Source organism: Nyctereutes procyonoides, unplaced genomic scaffold (genome assembly GCF_905146905.1).
Source record: "Nyctereutes procyonoides isolate TBG_1078 unplaced genomic scaffold, NYPRO_anot_genome, whole genome shotgun sequence".
Lineage (NCBI taxonomy): Eukaryota > Metazoa > Chordata > Mammalia > Carnivora > Canidae > Nyctereutes > Nyctereutes procyonoides.
The window spans coordinates 53,484,609-53,504,668 of NW_026575126.1; the positions used below are offsets into that span (position 1 = coordinate 53,484,609).

Sequence of the window (20,060 nt, forward strand, 5' to 3'; positions counted from 1 at the left end):
TGGGAGCCATTCTTCCTGAGAAAACATCCATTCTAAAATCAATTTCCTTATGGATCTCTCCATTTGTTAAGGTAGATGTTAATGTGGAATGGGGATTTGTGGAATGAGAATTATTCACTCTGGCTGGAATACTGTGGTAATGCACAGAGTTCCAAAAATAACACTAAAGCATAGCTAGGGAGTAGTATCTATGATTTGGCAACAGAACTAAGTCAGCTTTGAGAATTCCCCTCATTGTGCTCATGGGAACATGGGATGGCCAGGCCTTGAAGAAACTACCACTTGTATTTTCAAGGGTATAAATAATAAATGCCTAGTAGGTCTGGGAAAGTGGCATAAATGTGTGAAATAACTGGGCATGGGGGAAGACAGCAGTGTACGGTGGAATCTGTGTTCAACAGAGATGTTTAATTTCCTCCTGAACATTTACACTTAAATAAAAAATATAACAAAATAATAAAATTCATGTTCTGGCACACAAAACACAACTGGCCAGTTGGTTGCAAGCCAAACGATTACATGGATTTTTAGATATCTGGCACGGGTGAGAGAATGTGGTGTGTGAAACGCAGATGCAGAGGCAGTGCCCCCTCCCCCTCCCCTGACTATCTCATCCCTGCACCCCTCAGTGGTCAGGTAGTCTGTGGAGCTAATGGGTCCTATGACATAGTGGTAGAAAGAAAAAGAATACTCAGAGAAAATCACCAAGAGGTCTGTTTGCCTCCTTGTGTAACCCAAAAGAAGAGCTGAAAATACATTGAGGTGGGTCATTTCAATGCTATTGATAATGTCAGAAGCAGCCCAACCTTACAAACCTGAACATACACCTACACCTGTCTGTGCTCTGTGCCCCAGCAACCAAGGTACACTGTCATCTCTTACCTAGAGGTCCAAAGTTCCTCCTCTCTTGAACAATGGCATGGAAAAAACAAAGGCCAAACAGCAGCTTTTGCCATATGACTGCCTTCGTACAGCTTTGGAAGAACACAGGGTCTGAGATGGGGTCATTGAGGAAGGAGCGCAAAAGGTTGGCCCTGAGCCCTTTGGGGGGCTCATTGGTCATTTTGATCCCATTTTGGAGGATGCTGACTGGAAATTTCTCTGATGGATAGCTGGTTAACCAGAGTCTGGAAGAACAACAGACCTAACTATTTAGAGCAATGTAATGTTATATTGAAAAACAATAACAAAAAATAATAGCTACCGTTTATTAGGTACTACTAGATGCCAAACCCCATGCTAAGAATCTGACCTACGTCCCTTCCTTCACTTTAATCCTCACAGCCACCGTATGTGAAAGGATTAGCTATCCGCTTGTACCAGTGAGGAAATGAAGGCATGCAGAGGTAAAGTGGGTTTTTCAAAGACACACCGCTTAGAAACTATTGACATGGGATGTGAACTCAGAGCTCCTTGACTCCAAAGGCCCTGTCTTAAATGCCACACCATATTCCTCCCTTGCTAGGCTACCTGAGCATCTATGATGCCCAGGTACTACAGCTGGCACCCCAGGAGTAGCCAGGGAGGGAGGGAAGAGGCCATACACAGGTAGCCCGAGGTCTGACTTCAGGCTGCAGTTAGGTGATGTTTAGCTCATATCATGCAAGTCAACACGATGCCTATAACATAGTTTTGAAGTAGTTGCCAAGTTTTAAAAATCTAGGGCTTTAAAAAAAACAACTAGATTCCCACTTTCCCTTTAAAATACTCAGAAATCTGATCATAAGGGGCCCACATTGAGTACTTGGCACTAGGTAGTCACTGCTCTTCTCTAAAGGGCATGGGCTTCTCTAGTTCACCACCATCCCTGCATCTCTCCGCTGATGTCCAACAGCAAGGCTGACTGCCCATGATGATTGCTACCACATTGTGGGAACTGCAAGATATCTTTCACCTGTCCTCTTTACTCTTGTATGTTATATTCCTGGCTCCTGCAGGCACCCGAAGTAATGACTTTGGATTAGGACCATAGTATGGAAAACCTTAATGTCAGCACAAATAATTTTTTTTGTTCATTGAGTGTGTTATTGAAGATAGTCAACTCACCATTTCAAACCAGATAGAATTCTTTTTTTTTTTTTTTAAGATTTTATTTATTTATTCATGAAAGACACAGAGAAGCAGAGATAAAGGCAGAGGGAGAAGAAAGCTCCCTGCAAGGAGCCTGATGCAGGACTCAATCCCAGGACCCCAGGACCATGCCCCAAGCTAAAGGCAGATGCTCAACCACTGAGCCACCCAGGCGTCCCCCAAACCAGAGAGAATGCCTGAAACTAATGGATCCCCCTTAAACTCTTCTATGAATTTTTATTTATTTATTTATTTATGATAGTCACACAGAGAGAGAGAGAGGCAGAGTCACAGGCAGAGGGAGAAGCAGGCTCCATGCACCGGGAGCCCAACGTAGGATTCGATCCCGGGTCTCCAGGATTGCGCCCCGGGCTAAAGGCAGGCGCCAAACCGCTGCGCCACCCAGGGATCCCCTCTTCTATGAATTTTATGAGTCTTACATGAATATAATAAACTATGGCCTAATCTGGCTTTGTCAATAAACACCAAACACTTTTCCTGTTTTCAGGGAGACTTGACTAAGATGAAAATAACCAGCAACCTTTGTGGCCTAGGACAGGAGTTGGCAAACTTTTCCTGTAAGAGAAAGAGATTTACTCTTTACAAAGAGTAAATGTTGTAGGCTCTGCAGGCCATATGGTCTCAGTCATGACTACTTAATGTGAAAGCAGTCAGTATATGAATAAGCATGTCTGCATTTCAATAAAACTATATGGACATTGAAATTTGAATTTCATTTAATTTTCATGTGTCATGAAATACTCTTGTTTTGATTTTTTTTCAACTATTAAAAAATATAAAAACTCTTCTTAGCTTATAAACCATACACAAATAGGTAGCAGGCCACCTATTGGTCCACAGGCCATAGTTTGCTGACCCTTGGCCTGGAATAGGAGAGTATTTGAGTTGAAAAGGGGTTTGAGTCTATCTGGGTTATCTCGTCATTCTGTATATGCAAAAACTGAGGCCCAGTGTTGCTGGGCTTAAAGTTCACAAAAACAAGTAGCTATTTCCAATATTGATTAAAATTCCACAGGGCCCAAGAAATCTAGAATAGAGCAATATGGACAATGGTGCCTACATTGCAAGTAAGGTTTTTTTTCAAGACAATTTGTAAAAATCAGATTTGCTAACATTTAATCTACCTTTCTAGACATGTCTCATATTTCATTTTCCAACAACGTCTCACAGCATATGCCCCATGGAATAACGTCTCAGTGTTTTCTTTATACATGTTTTTGCTGTTATAAATGCTGTCCCTTCTGCCTGAAATGTCCTTCCTGGCAAAATCCTATTCATCTTTCAAAACCCCAGGCAACTGTCAGGCCTCCCGGCATTCCCCAACTTTCTCTTCCCTTTTCTGTGCGCTTTGGTTCTTGTTCAATCAAGTATAGTAGGTACTGCATAGCGTCAACATCACTCATCTGTGCTCTGTCCTCTGGTAGACTGAGAACTTCTTTAATGCAGAACTGTATTTGTTCACCTTTACATTCCCAGCCACCAACATGACATCTGGAGCTCAAGGTTGGGGCCCAGAAACAGGCAGTGATGGGGTGGCCCCTCACCTGAAACTGATGTTGGTGCTTTCAGGAATAATCACCTCCTCACAGATCTTCTCCAGTGTGGGCATCCAGCTCGTGGCTAGGTGACAGTTCTGTAACACTACCCAGGTCCCATCTGTGATGGCAGCATTGATCATTTTGGCAGCAATAGAGCCTTGGCCTTGGCCAAGGGAGATGGTCTGTGTTTTGGCACCTCCCATGCCAAGATCATCAGCAAACTTCAGCAGGCCTGAGATGTGGAAGAAAAGAGGCTTTTGAAAGAGGACAGGCCTACTAAGACTATATTAACGTAACAATACAGAAGGAAGGGTTACATTGGAATTCTGGACATGGAAAGAAACTCAGGCTTCTGTCAATTACAAAATAAGTATCTCTATATGGAAGCTTTAGACTTCTGGTAAGAGGGTAAGTGAAGCTACTATTGATTCCTCTTTTGTTTTGAATACATAGACATTCTTGATTTAAAAAAATTATACCAGTCCAAAAAAAAAAAATCAGAGACTAAAAGAGAAATTCCCAGATACCAAAAATGAAGAGGGAACTCAAAACTAGAGAGGTGAGCACAGAACCAAAGAACTAGAAACTGCATTATTACAAATGTATTTTACTAAAAAAATAGACATTTGTATAGTGAAATTTCAAGTAAGTCTCTTTCATTTCTCTCTTCTTCAGAGGCAGCCGACGTTACTAGCTTTTTGTGAATTCTTTCAGAGATATTTTATGCATTTAAATAAATGCACATACTATTATACTTATGTGAATTATAGAAAACTGCATTTGCTTCTTTCATTTAGATCTTTTCCACATCAAAACAGTCATACCTCAGAGATATTGTGGGTTTGATTCCAAACCACTGCAATAAAGTGAATATTGCAATAAAGCGAACAAATGATTTTTTTGGCTTCCTAGTGCATATAAAAGTTATGCTTATGCTATGCTGTTATCCATTAGGGGTGCAATAGCATTTTGTCTAAAAGCAATGTATTTACCTTAACTTTAAAATATTTTTTTTGGCTAAAAAATGCTAACCATCAAGTGAGCTTTCAGTGAGTTGTAATCACTGATCACAGATCACTATAACTAATGTAGTAATAATGAAAAATTTTGAAATGTTGCCAAGTTTTACCCAAATGTGACCCAGAGACATGAGGTGAGCAAATATTGTTTGAAAAAAAATGGCACCAGGGACACTTGGGTGGCTCATTGGTTAAGCATCTGCCTTTGGCTCAGGGCCTGATCCCAGATTCCAGGGATCGAGTCCTGCATTGGGCTCCTTGCATGGAGCCTGCTTCTCCCTCTGCCTGTGTCTCTGATTCTCTTTCTCTCATGAATAAATAAATAAAATCTTAAAAAAAAAAAAAAAGAAGAGAAAAATGGCACCAATACTCTTTCTGCCACCTTGAAGCCTGTGGAGCCTGCTGGGAACAGGACTCCTAAGTTGACAAATATGTTTGGAAGGCTGTGGTCCAAGGCTATTTTTCTCTGGAACAAGAGGGAGCAGACAGCTCTTCTTAAAATTGGAAGTGTTTACGTTCCACATGAAACTGAATTCTGTCTAGGGAAGAGATGTGCTTATGGGTATGAAGCAAAGAACAGCACAGTGACTCCTTGTGGCAAACGGAACAAAAACAGTAATGTGAGGAAAAGTAACTCTTGCTCATGGAAACAGTAGCATGGTTTGTACCAAATTCCCAAGAACTTTCCCGCTAAGGCCATTGGCCATGGAATCATGTGATGCTATACCCCTCAAGGATTTAAACTTAATGAAAAGTTAAATAAAAATGTAGATCTGTTCTCTTAAAAAAAAAAAAAGAAGAAGAAGGGCACCTGGGTGGCTCAGTTAATTAAGCATCTGCCTTCGGCTCAGGTCATGATCTCAGAGTCCTGGGATCAACTGCCCAATGTCTGGGATCCCTGCTCAGCAGGGACCCTGCTTCTCCCTCTCCCTCCTCACCTGCCCTCTCTCTCACTATCTCTCTCTCTCTCAAATAGATAAATAAAATCTTCAAGGAAGAAGGAAAAAAAGAAGGAAGGAAAGAAAGAGGAAGGAGGAGGAGAAAGGGAGGGAGGGAGGGAGGGAAGGAGGGAGGAAGAAAGAAGGAAGGAAGGAAGGAAGGAAGGAAGGAAGGAAGGAAGAAAGAAGGAAAGAAAGAACGAACGAACGAGCAGTGATAGACTTATTAAACCTTCAATTTGTAAAACAACTTTGTATCTGCAAAGTACAATAAAGTGGAGCATAATAAAATGAGGTATGCCTGTAAGTACAGAAAAGTCTTATTCTTTTTCATGGTTACACATGACAATGGTATTTCACCGTTGGAATACACGTTTCATTTAACCAGTCTAGATGTTGGCAGTTTGTGGAGATATAGCTTTTGTACTCATAAGAGATGGGGGGCTGGAATTGAGACTTCTGTATACAGTTAGGATCCTCAAAGGGCTGCATGATCATATTAAGGTGGCCAGAAATCAGGCTACTGGTCAAGAAGCAATGCAGAAGCTCGTCACTGGCCTGGAGCCTGGGTAGAAAAAGTAAACAACCCTTCACTGAGGAAACAAAACACTAAGTCTATGCCACATGCAAATGAGTAGTATGAGTTTACAGTTCCCTGTGGGAGGGATTCCCAACCTGAGAAATTTCCCATGAAATTGATCCAGAATGGCAAAATCCCTGGGGCATCAGGATTTCCATATGCAAAGTTGTTCTGTTAGGGCTCTTTTAAAACCTAAGGTATTATGAGACTCCCACGAAATAACACAAGCTTTCTGATTATGAACTCAATAAAAAAATTACCAACTACATGAGGAAACATATCACTATACGGGAGAGTGAGCATATAGAACAATCAGAAGAATTAATACCCCCAAGGATTACATAGGGTCTCGGTTATGGACCAAATTGTATCCCTCTCAAATCCATATGTTGAAACCCTAATTCCCAGGACCTCAGAGTGTGGCTGTATTTGGAGATGGGGGTCTTTAAAGGGATAATTAAGTTAAAATGAGGTCATTAGGTCAGGCCCTAATCTAATAGGACTGGTGACCTTATAAGACAAGGAGACTGGGACATAGACACACTCAACAGAGAGAAAACCATATAAAGACACAAAGCCAAGGGAAGAGGCCTTGGAAGAAACTAGCCATGCTGACACCTTGATTTTGGATTTTTAGTCTGCAGAATTTAGAGAAAATAAATTTCTATTGTTTAAACCACTGAGTCTTTGGTATTTGTTATAGCCGCCCTAGTAGATTAATATAATCTCTGAAAAGAACCATGAAAGAAACACACAAGAAGGACCACAAAGCATATAATTCAGAATTATATGAAAAAAAAATACATGGATTTGGAATAAAACAAATAAAACTTTTAGATATGGAAAGCACTGTCTGTGAAGATAAAAACTCAAAGCACTGATAAAAAGAAGAGGGTAGATTCCTTTCCCAGGAAGAGAATTAGTGAGCAGTAAGGCCTGCAATCAATGATCCATCTGGTAGTACCCAGATTGTGTTTTCCAAATGCCACGGCCTCTGCTGAAAGAACTGGAGTTCCTTAGAAAAATGTCTGTACAAGATGAGCCTGGAATATGTGGTGATTCTATACAGCCAGGAAGCTATAAAAAAACTACTGGGGTTATGTGAGAACCTTAGGCATGAAGGAACCCCCACAGGCCAAGGACTGAATGATGTGAGAATCAAAAGGAACGATAAATAATAAAAGGCCACCATGTTTGAAAGATCCACTATGTTAAAATCTATGTGCTCACAATGGCACAAAGAAAATCTTACTGCTTAAGTAACTTCACAGGTTACCAGGGCACCAAATCATCAATCTGAAAGCTGAGAAAATCAAGGGAATGAACCAAATGTCTATTCTGCTGGTCCTTTTTGAACTATATAGTCAGAGTAAGCCAAAGAGTTGACAAAGGAAAAGTTTTAGCTAATAAATGCGGGAGGAGTGATATAATTAAATTTCGTTTTGCTGTCCCTAATGAAATAATGGATCTGAGGAATGATTTTGTTAAGGCCATGAAAAAACCATCAGGTCAGTTGTTTCCAAAACATACTGGAATTACCCGAAAAGCTCATAAAACACAATGCCTGGGCCTCATTCACAAAGATTTTAATTTAATTGGTTGAGGTCATGGCCTGCAGGATTTTTTTTTAAAGATTTTATTTATTCATGAGAAACACAGAGAGAGGAGAGAGAGAGGCAGAGACACTGGCAGAGGGAGAAGCAGGCTCCATGCAGGGAGCCGGACGTGGGACTTGATCCCGGGTCTCCAGGATCACGCCCTGAGCTGAAGGTGGCACTAAACTACTGAGCCACCTGGGCTGACCTACAGGATTTTTCTTTAAGCCTTCAGAGGTGATTCCAATGTGCAGCCAAGATTAAGAACCATCATCATGGGACACCTGCATGGCTCAGTGGTTGAGCATCTGCCTTCAGCTCAGGGCATGATCCCAGAGTCCTGGGATGGAGTCCCGCACTGGGCTCCTCTCAGGGAGCCTGCACCCCCCTCTGCCTATGTCTCTGTCTCTCTATGTGTCTCATGAATAAATAAAATCTTAAAAAAAAAAGAACCATCATCTTATTAAGTGTGAGGCTAATGGGAAGCTTTACAAGGGAAGTGGAATGGAGAGGTGGATCAAGTTGACAATGCCTGAGTCTACTGATCAATCTCAATCAGAAAAGGAAAGATAATCAGAGAGTATAGGCTTCCTAGTGTGAGGCACTACAGGGGACACAGTACCCATGAAGTCTTCTGGGAAGTTATCCAAGCTGAATCTGATCAGGTCTCTAGAACAGAACAATAGGAATATGCAAGATAAGGCTTTGGATGTAACAAGCCTGCCCTCTGCCAGCACATCATCATTTTACAGACCATACTCTGACCTTTCCTCTATTTCTCTTCTTTACCGTTCCTGACTTCCCTTCATTTTTCTTGTTTAAATCTGCCACATAAAGGACACAGGGGACAAAAATAAAGCTACTAGAAAGGAGCTATGGATTGATCTTTGACAATAACATTATGGTGTGGGAAAGTGGAAAGGGTACCAGTTCATTTCAGCTAGCTCCTCTGATTTCCTCTGTGGGGCAGAGGTGCTGGCTTTCTATCTGGGTCAGGATAGGTATCAAACTCCTCAGCTTTCACAGGAGAATGACAGCTTTTGCCGTTTGCCTTTCTGGTACTCTTTCTTCATTCAGCAACAGAGAAAACTTAAGCTTTGAGATCCAACAGAACAGAAAACTAATCCATTCCTGTCAACAACTTATACCTGTTAAGAATGCAATGATTGGTTCCTGGAAAGGTACACAAACTGGTAATAATGGTTACTTTAGGAATGATTAGGAGGGAGATGTAGCTTTCACACTACATGATGGTGTTTCAGCCTCAGCACTACTGATGTTTTGGGCCAGATAATCCTTTGCTGTGGGGGACTGTCCTATGCAGGATAGATGGTTAGTAGCATCCTCAGCTTCAATCTACTAGATGCTAGTTGCAACCTCTAGTTGTGACCAAAAAAAAATTTTTTTTTTGTCCCTTGAGGGGACAAAATGGCCCTAGTTTAGCCACAGTTCTATACTATTCTGCATTGTTATTTATTTATTTATTTATTTATTTATTTATTTATTTATTTATGAGGGAGACAGAAGGAGAGAGAGGCAGAGACACAGGCAGAGGGAGAAGCAGGCTCCATGCAGGGAGCCTGACGTGGGACTCGATCCTGGGTCTCCAGGATCACGCCCGGGGCTGAAGGTGGCGCTAAACCGCTAAGCCACCAGGGCTGCCCATTGTTTTTTTAAACAACTATACACAGTATTAATTATTCAAAAAAATTAATTTAAAAATAAAAAGAAAAGGGATTCCTGGATGGCTCAGTGGTTGAGCATATGCCTTTGGCTCAGGGCATGATCCAAGGGTTCTGGGATGGAGTCCCACTTCAGGGTCCCTGCAGGAGTCCTGCTTCTACCTCTGCCTATATCCCTGCCTCTCTCTGTGTGTCTCTTATGAATAAATAAATAAAATCTTAAATTTTGGGCAGCCCCAGTGGCGCAGCAGTTTAGCACTGCCTGCAGCCCGGGGTGTGATCCTGGAGACCTGGGATCAAGTCCCATATCAGGCTTCCTGCATGGAGCCTGCTTCTCCCTCTGCCTGTGTCTCTGCATCTCTCTCTCTCTCTGAATAAATAAATAAATCTTTAAAAAAAATCTTAATTTTTTTAAAATCAAAAGCCTAACTGACAAAAGCAACAGAGGAAATTATTTAAGAGAATGATGATAAAGTAATAGCCAACAAGCTTAAAACTAGTCCCGGTCTAGCCCTCACAATTTTAGGAAAAATTTGAATGAGTTACCAAGATGTGAAAATGGGTTATTTCTGTGTTTCTGATTTCTTTTGAAAAGTCAGGTTATCTGGCCATCCTGAGCTCACATTTTTAGACAACACAATGCTTGGGAGCTGCGAAAAGAAATCTTCAGTGGCTCCAGACCCACCTAAGCCTGTTAACTGTGTGGCTTTCAAAGCATCTGAATTTCAGATTCCTGCTATAAGAGACATATTGCTGTTATTCAACCATGAATTCTGACTCATTTATTTTCTTTCCTTCCTTTTTTTTAAAGATTTTATTTTATTTTTTAAAAGATTTTATTTATTTACTCATGAGAGGCACACACAGAGAGAGGCAGAGACATAGGCAGAGGGAGAAGCAGGCTCCATGCAGGAGCCTGATGTGGGACTCAATCCCTGGACCCAGGATGACGCCCTGGGCAAAAGGCAAGAACTCAACTGCTGAGCCACTCAGGTGTCCCAAGATTTTATTTATTTATCTGAGAGAGAGAGAGAGAGAAAGAGAGAGAGAGAGAGAGGGAGGAAGGATGAGCAGGGGAGGGAGGCAGAAGGAGACTCACTGCTGAGCAGGGAGCCCCATGTGGGGCTCGTGATCATGGGATCATGACCTGAGTCAAAGGCAGATGCTGAACTGACTGAGCCACCCAGGTGCCTCCATTTATGTTCTTTATATAGCATTCTGCCCTTACCTGCCATTGGGTCTGCACCCGGAGACAACACAAAAATCAATGGTACACAACAACTGGAATCATTGTAGGACCCCTGGAGATCAAATGTAGGGGCTTCGATGAAGACATCGCCCATGTGTTCAGCAATGAAATCCCGAATGGCTGGAATAATTTTGTCAGGCCGCAAACATCGTAGGACCACCATCCTCTCCAATCCCTTAAGGAACTTCCAAGATCCAGGGAACTTCTCCTCATGGGGCCAGGTGGAGTCATAGATGAGCTTCCACTCTTCAGAATTTTGTTCTAAATGTTCCATCAAGCCTTTCAGTTTTGGCAGTGCAGAGGCACGCACCACTTCCGCCCATGCCTTCTCAGACAGCCATTCGGGAGCTGGGTTGGGGAAAGGGTTGTCCAGGGCGACACCACCAGTTAGGAGGAAATACCAAACCTCCTCATTAATTTGTTTTTTCTCTTTCATGATGCCGATGGTCAGGAGTAGGGAGAACAGTAACTTGTCTTTCTCAAACAGAGAGCGACAGACATTGTTGTAGATGCTGAGGGTAAAATGTTCAATGATGTACTCAATGCGAAGGTCTAGTTCTTCACTCTTACTGCTGTGGGCCAAGGAATGCACATAGAGGTTTATGAACCATGTCAGGGAATACTGATACATGGGCTCGATGTTGGCCAGGTCAGAGATGCAGAAGAAGATGGTGGCAGAGTGGACAGCCACTGGCTTGTAGCCCATTCGAGTCTCATCAATCTGTGTTTCTGTTACTGAAGCAATTTCCTGCTTCTCAGAGATCTCTTCAGACAGTATTTTGGAGGAAGATAAAACTTTGATGGCAGTCTCGTCCTCGAGGATGTTGCCCTCAGACAGGGATAGGACCTCCAGGATCTTATCCTCAATTTCTTTTAGCTGCTTCTTGTTCCTGGCACTTTCCACAATCAACTCATTCTTCTTCTCTTCCAGTTCCGGCTTCTCCTTGGCGGCCACAATGCCAAGAAGTTGATCTTGGAGACCGAAGGGTGTGATCATGAAGTTGAGGAGGCAGACTTTCACGGCGACTTCAGGGAGGTAATGTGGGTTCCTCAAACGGGTTGTGATGTATAACTTAAAATCCCTGGAGTATTCGATGATGTTTTCACCCAGCCTCATGTACTCAACCCCCTGCTGCCTGAATGTGGACTTGAGCAAGATAGGCTCAATAAAGGCATCCAGCTCCTCTCCAACATTTTCTAGTAGGACAGGGGTACCAAATTGCAGGGCATTTTCCAGCGTCCTCACATAGTTGGCATCTGAGAATTTGATGATGGACAGCTTATTTGCTTTCTCCATGTTCTTGATCCACTTATTGGCCTGCCCCTGAGGGTCAATCATTAAGGCCCAGCGCCTGGAATTGGTCACAATGATGCCATTGTCAATGGAGAAGGAGTCAATGGGTAGCCCAGCAATCTGCCAGGCACGAATTTTTACAGGATCTCCTAATGTGTTGCTGAGACTGAAGTCACTGGAGCCGGGGATGACCTTGTCCTTACACTGGGCTAACCACTGCTTCTGGCACCTGGCCCGATAATCCACAGTAAAGGCCCCCAGGTAAGCCAAGGTCCCTGAGGACAATAGTACATCCCCTGTCAGATTAGTATACTGGATCCCCAGCTGCCGGGCAGCTTCTGTCCATCTGTCCTTCTCTCCCCCAAGACCACTGATCAGCTTTTCTGCCCTGATCAGCTTTTGGGAACATATTTCAATGTTTTCCTCCAAGGTCTTTTTCTTGGTATTCATCTCTTCAAAGTCATCATTCAAGGCCTGGAGGCGGTCTTCCACCAGCTTCAGTTCTGCTCGCTTCTGGTTCAGTTTTTGCATTTGTATGTCTAGCTTCCCCTCAGCTTCCCTCAGCCGCTCCCGTTTGGGAGCCACCACTTTGGCCACGCGATCGTACACTTCCATGGCCCTCACCCACTTGCACAGACCCTCACAGGCAGATGACACATTTTTAATGACAGCTGGCTGGAAATCTGGGTGATCAATGAACCTTTCCCGGATCCGCTTCATGATCACTGGGGCGATGTTGTCTTTGTCATATGTTTTAAGACTCTCCAAGAATTTCAGATCTCCAAGAATCTTTCTTGAAACTCCCCAGTAATCTTCTATCATTTTACCTGTTTGGAACAAGAAATGGAGATTGGACTATTATTAAGACATTCTGGCTGGTTACTCATGTTTGGGGAAAGATCCAAAGATCTGACAAGGATGTTTTAGACAGGAAAATACTCGGTATAATATCATAATGATGGATACATGTCATTATATATTTGTCCAAACCCATAGAATGTGCAGTACCAAGGGTGAACTCTAATATAAACTATGGACTCAGGGTGATAATGATAAGTCAACATAGTTCATCAATTTTAACAAACGTACCACTCTGGAACAATAATGGGGGATGCTATGCATATGTGTGGGTTAAGAGTATATGAGAAATCTCTGTACCCTTCTCTCAATTTTGCTGTGACCTTAAAATTGTCCTAAAAATATAAAATCTAAATTAAATTTTAAAAAAAATCTAAGCTTCTCAGAATGCCCTGGGAGGCCTACTGAACTCATCTACCTCATCTCTGCCTTGCTTCTTAGACTTCAGTCAGGAAGAACTTTCCTTCAACTCCTCAATGGTCTTAAGTGCTTTTCTGCTGTGAGCCTTTCACCTAGCCTGTAAATGGCTCTAGCTCCTGACCAGCCTTCAGCTCAATTTAAAAGTCACCTCCAGAGTGCCTGGGTGGCTGTTTCAGCTCAGGTCATGGTATCTGGGTTGTGAGATGGAGCCCCAAGTTGGGTTCCACACTCAGCGTGGAGTCTGCTTGAGATTTTCTCTCTTCTTCTCTCTCTGTCCCTCTCTGTCCCTCTCTCTCAAATAAATAAATCTTTAAAGTTAAATTTTTTTTTATTTATGATAGTTACAGAGAGAGAGGGGGGCAGAGACACAGGCAGAGGGAGAAGCAGGCTACATGCACCGGGAGCCCGATGTGGGATTCGACCCTGGGTCTCCAGGATCGCACCCTGGGCCAAAGGCAGGCGCCAAACCGCTGCGCCACCCAGGGATCCCTAAAGTTAAAATTAAAAAAATAAAAGTCACCTCCATTGAGAGGTTTCCCTAGGTTTCCATCACTAAGCTGGGCCACTCTACCCTCTCCCAGCATTTTCTTTCTTTTCAGGTGCTAGAATGTCCATTTCCTTTCAGCATTCATGCAACCTGTTTATTCAACCATTTTTGTTTCATTTTTATTAACTGCCTCTCCCTTAAAACTGTAAGCGTCTGCTGTGTTTACTACAATCTGGTATAGTGCCTAATACTCAGTTGTCAATAAATACATATCAAATGAATGTTGTCCTTTGTTCCAGTAATAGAAAAGGAGAAGGAGCCATGAGTATGTGTTTTGAATATTCCTTTTCAAGTCTGGGAGGTGGGCTGGATGGTATCTAATCAGCGCTTGTGAGTGAGGCAGTCTCCAGAGAAAGAGCAAGAGTGGGGAAGTAGCATGTAGGCTTGTAACTATATGGAAAGCTGTCCTTGGCCTATCCAGAAACAAAGCAGGGCCCTTATTCTCCTCAGCATCCATCATACTGACTAATAATTGAATGAGCCTCGATTCCATCCTGGGGCTGCACCCTTTTTGTTCACATGCTAGAAATGAATTGGAAGCTCTTTTGGCTTACAGCACTGTAAACACTCGCAAACCTCAGGCTTGAGAAAAAAGTTATACTTGGAGATCATATTAAATACAATAGGTAAGATGTGTCCTGTTTGTAATGCAAGCACAGTAACCAAATATTTCCCATGGAGGTTTTTGTCTGCATTCAGGAAAATGATTTGCTTCATTTAAATTCAAGGTACCCAAAATGAATTTAACTGGTCTTTTGTTCCATCTTAATGTTTTGGCTAAAATTCTGCAGGATAAATGAATACTAACTATACACAATTTGCTTCAATTTTAAAATAAGAAAGGTGAATGGTGGGTGCTGTGCAGATCATCAGTGATCCAACAAGAGGATGAACTTTTGTGACCTTGGCCATGCTTTGCACATCTTAGCAGTTCTCTACCCTGGCTGCACCTTATATCACTTGGGAGCTTAAAAAAAAAATGCAGTTCAGGCTGTACCTAAGACCAAAGGAGTAGGAGTCTCTAGAAATGGAGGCATGGGCTTTATTTAGCATTCTTTACACTCCCAGATGATTTTAGGGTGCAGCCAGGGTGGAGAAGTGGTGGGCTGGCTCATCCTTACTCAACCAACTTATTATATCTCAGTTGCTTCCGTAAGGGATTCTCCTATGAAGTCCACTTCCTACTTCTCCATTCTTGATCACCTCTGTATCTTCTTCATGTGGTTTTTGGCCTGATACCAAATGCTCATCAATGGAAAGCAGAAGCTAGAGGTTCCTGAATGAGGGATGGAGGATTTAGAGCATTTCAAAAGAAATGGAGGAATAGCAGGACAGGAGCATTGAAAAGGCAAGGAATATTATTGAGGCTGGTTTTTAAAGTCCTTGTTACTGCTACTAATAATACAGAGTCATACATCTCACTTGGATTTTAAGGAGAATGAATACTCACCTATTAATGCTTCTAGGTTCAATGATAGGAGGAGCTTTCCTCCCTATTTTTAAGTCTGATTCCTTGTCTTCCCTTCGCCTTGGCTTCTGCCTCTGCCTCCTTTGGCCCCTGTCTCTCTGCCTCTAACTTTCCATTGCCAGCTCCTCTGTTTCATCTCTCTGCCTCCCTCCCTCCTGACCTCTTGTTCAGGTCATTATCTCTGTGTGTTTGTGCGTGCCTTTGTCCGTCCAGGTGTCTGTCTCTTTCCATCTCTCTGCTGCTCTGTCTCATTCTGTCTTTCCTTCTCTGTTTATCTTTCAGTTTCTCCCTCCTTCTCTCTCTGCTTATCTTTCTCTAGCTCTTTCTGTTTCTCTCCCCTGCAACCATGCACTACTGTCAGCCCTATCATACCCATGACCTTCATTTTTTTAATGATTTGCAGGCAGGAGCCTTGAATAAGCTCAGGCTCATCTAGAGATGCCAGCCTTTCCCCAAATGATTAAGAGGAGCGAGGATGGTGAAGGCACAGGAAAGAGCTGTGTGGATAAACATGTATCTCCTGGAGCCCTTCTGATTTCTCTGAGACCCCAAACCCTGCCCATGGGCTTGCTCCTCCTGCCAGGGAAGAGCAGGCTGTGAAGGCTGCTGGGTGGGGCGGGATGCTAAAGGGGGTTACCACTGCCGCTGGCGTCTGGCTTCCTCTCTGGTTTCAGCCCTTTCATGACGCAGATGCTCTCCATGACCAGCTTGACAGGGCCTGGTGGGTTCTGCATGGACTTCACCAGTGAGATGTCTGCCGGGTTCAGAGTGTCCAGAGCAGCCAGTGCAGCCTCCAGTGCTGGCATGGCTTCTGCCAGGTCCCCCTCACATTCAGTCTGTGGGCAGCACAGGGGTAGAGGGATGAGTGCCTGGTGCCTGGCATACTGGGCACTCACTTCATAGAGGAAGCTGGGAGAGGCTCTTTCTGCCCCTCCATGTCCTTCCAGGATGGCACCCCTTCCTGGAGTTCAGCACACGAGGGTGGCTCTCACTGTTGAGTGGCAGCATGCGTGGACTTTCCGGGCTGTGGTTTTGATGCCTTAGACATTTAAGAATTCATCCAATTTATGATCTTAAGAAAAATATCAAGCTTTGGGTTTTAAACAAATTCCCAAGAGATATATGCAGTGGGTTAACTTCATACCCACTGTTCAAGGATGGGTAGAGAAATAGAATAGAGGATGAGGCCCAGGGGTGGAGTGACAGCTGGGAAGGGGGTTAGGGCAAGTTTGGGGAAGAAATAAGCGTGAGGAGTGGGATTAGGTCAGAGATGTGGTGAGGGTTGGGATGTATTGTAGCTCAGAGATGAGGCAGGGGTAGAGTCAGGGATAAAGTGAAGCTTGGAGACAGGGTGGAGTTTAAGGCAAGAGTTTAAGGATGAGGATGGGAACAGAGATTATGGCTGGGTAGAGAGCTCTGGAAATAGTAGATGGTGCATGTTTTGTCTACTGTTGCTTCATTTGGGGACAAAGTTAATACAATGGAATATTACTAGCCATAAAAAGGAATGAAGATTGATTTATGTGACAACATGGAAAACCTGCTAAGGGAAAAAAGCCAGACACAAAAAATGCCACCTGTTAAATGATTCTGTTTACATGAAATGTGCAGAAAAGGAAAATCCATAGGAGCAGAAAGTGAGGTAGTGGTTGCCAAGGGCTGGGGAGACAGAGCAATGAGTGACTACTAACAGATCTAGGTTTTTTTTGTGGGGTGACAAAAATCATCTAGAATTAGTGGTGATAGGTGGATACCTCTGCAACTGTACTAAACACCACTGAAATACAACTTAAAAAAGTGAATATTAATGGCATGTGGGTTATATCTTAATATTTGTTTATTTATTGAAGATTTATTTATTTATTTTAGAGAGAGAGAGCGTGCATGCATGTAGGAGGGGCAGAGGGAGAGGGCAAGAGAATCTCCAGCAGACTCCCCACGGCTTGATCCCATGACCCTAAGATCATGACCTGAGCCAAAATCAAGAATTAGATGCTTAACCAATTGAGCCAGCTAGGCACCCTTCAATTTTTTTTTTTAAAGAAAGGTTAACATTATAAGATTTTAGAACTGAAAGGGACCTTATAGATTATTTAGTAGCCAAATTACCAAATAAAAAAAACAAAATAAAACTAACAAAAAGCCAATGTTTCAGGAGGCAGAATGAGTTAGCTCAGGTCACAAAGCTTCAACCTTAGGTCCCTGGTTCCTGCTCTGTGAATTCTCTGTCAGTTGCCCATCCCACTGAGTGGTCACACCAGCAGACTTGTGAAGTGTCATAAGAGATCAAGGATTCCTAGACAAAGCAGTGTGTATTGAAGCCCACATCTCACAAGTTTACAGTAGGCAAACAAAAGAAAGGTGGGTTTTACTTTCTTACATCTGTATGGGTATGTATGTCATGTGTACATATGTGTGTATATCATAGATTCTTTATTCTAAGTTTTCTGTTTTTTAAATACACAGAATGGGGCAGCCCAGGTGGCTCAGCAGTTTAGCGCTGCCTTCAGCCCAGGGCCTGATCCTGGAGACCCAGGATCGAGTCTCCATGTCAAGCTCCCTGCATGGAGCCTGCTTCTCCCTCTGCTGTGTCTCTGCCTCTCTCTCTCTCTCTGTGTGTGTGTGTCTCTCATGAATAAATAAAGAAAATCTTTAAAAATACATACATACATACATACATACATACATACATACATACACAGAATGTTTTGTTTGGCTTTATTGTATTAAAACAACACTCCTTCCCCCATGAACGCTGTCAGATGTTCCCAATATCAAAATGGAATGTTCTGCTTCAGATGGCAAAAATGGCTCAGTCCCAGGGGCAATTCAGTTTGCTCCCTCTTTAGTCCTAGGATAGGGCAAGGCAAGAGGAAAAGAATTGAAACCAAAGCCTGCCATTTCTCATGGTCAGTTTTAGATAGGGTTTGATGGCAGAGGAGACCAAAGATGTTGACTTAGCTATAGGTTTGGATTCTTGGTGAATTTCAATGATCCCAAGTGCCCACAGGTGCCATCAATAGTTCCATGCTCCTTTCTTAGAATGTGCCAGACAACTAGTGGCACACACATGCTTCTTGTCTTCCAGTGGCCCAGTAGCTCTGCTCCCTTTCTAAGGATCATGGCCTGGGTCCCAACAAGCTTGATTGTCAAGTGACTCCAAAAGGTTCTAATTATAATATTATGGGTACAGTGATCCTCAACCCTGGCTCTGTCTCCGAGTCACTGAAGAACATTTAGGGCACCCTCATGGTCAGGTCCCAAACCCTGAGATTCTGATTCATTCAGTCTGGGTGAGGTCTGGGCACCTGAATTTTTAAAACTCCAAATCTGGTTCTGACACATGGTGCTGTTGAGAAACTCCGATTTATACTCTTGAAACACTGAAAACAGGGCAGGAAGGAATAGACTTCAGTGCCCAGTAGGGTAGTGGCTACTTGATGAGAGAAGCAGTTGCTTAAGATGGTCATTAAAATGATTATATGACATTTTGGAAAAACATTTGTGATAGGATGTTAAAGAAATAAAGCTGATGCAAATTGTAATGATGCTATGACTGCAGTAACATGAAACTATCCACGTGTATAGACAGAGGCTAGAAGGAAACTTGGAAAATTGAAAAGATGTTAACGCTGAGTTCTTAAGTATTCTTTCATACATGTTATTACTATCATCATTTGTTTCTATGATAAGAAAAGCATGATTAAAAATGACCCCTGGTGCTCCTTAGTGGCTCAGTCAGGTAAGCATCTGACTTTTGGTTTCAGCTCAGGTCATGATCTCAGGGTCATGGGACTGAACTCCGTGTTCAGTTGAGGGCTCTGCGCTCAACGAGGAGTCTGCTTAAGATTCTTTCTCTCCTTTCCCTCTGCGCCTCCTATCCTCTCCCTCACTTCCCTCCCTCTCTCTAAAAAAAGAAAGAAAGAAAAAAAAGATCTGTTGCTTAGCAATGCAAAGGGAGTACCAGGGCCCTTTGGAAGGTTTAAAGCACAGTGCCCTCTGACAAAACACAGAAATTCAACTGTGCAGCGATTCTGGCATCAGTTATTATCCTCACTAGGGGGAAAAGAAATGATTCATTAGCTTAAAAAGAAATGACCACTCTAAGCAAACTGTTGTACTTGGGAAGCAAGTGCTTGGGGCCTCTTTCTCTGCCAGTCTCCTTGCCATCCCTGGATGGATTCCACTTGTGTGGCTGAGCCTCTCTGCTACAGGAGCCACCACACTGGGGGTTTTCCCAGGATATCTCATTTCTAGGGATGGGAGGAGATTAGAGAAAATTATAGTTCCTGTGTGGAGAAGGACTGTAGCTCTGAGGAGTTCAGGGAGGGGTTCTTGTCCTCAGGGAAACTCTGAGCAAGTATACTTTCTTTTTCCTCCTTGGATTCACCTTGTGACTCACCTCTAGGTTGTCACTCCTCACACTCAGGAATGAGATGGCAAAACATCAGACCTCACCCTTGACACTGAAACTCAAGGCAACAGTTTATTGCCCAGGAATGGGTGTGGTGGTCATCTCCATTTCACCTACAGCGTCCTTCCTGCTTCACTGAGTCCCGGTTTTCCCCTGACACTGTGGAGCAGAATCCTGGGTGTGATGGTACCCACACATGACAAGAGACTACCTTTTATCAAACGGGCAAGTCCACTTGTTGCAAGGTAAAGAATAACAGTTTTAGAGAATATGTGCCACTAAACTCTGTGTGCTGGACACATACTACAAAATTTCCTTATCTTTCTCTTAGTATCCCCACTATATAGATGAAAAAACTGAATTCTGA

General features: G+C 43.0%; 1 protein-coding gene across 1 annotated transcript in view; it reads right to left on the reverse strand.

Moving 5' to 3' along the window:
- Window positions 1-20,060, reverse strand: part of DNAH3 (dynein axonemal heavy chain 3) — a 172,201-nt gene that overhangs the window by 18,394 nt on the left and 133,747 nt on the right. Inside the window, 4 exon segments of the mRNA XM_055340043.1 lie at window positions 883-1,127; window positions 3,636-3,861; window positions 10,672-12,813; window positions 15,917-16,115. Coding sequence (XP_055196018.1) covers window positions 883-1,127; window positions 3,636-3,861; window positions 10,672-12,813; window positions 15,917-16,115 — 2,812 coding nt within the window.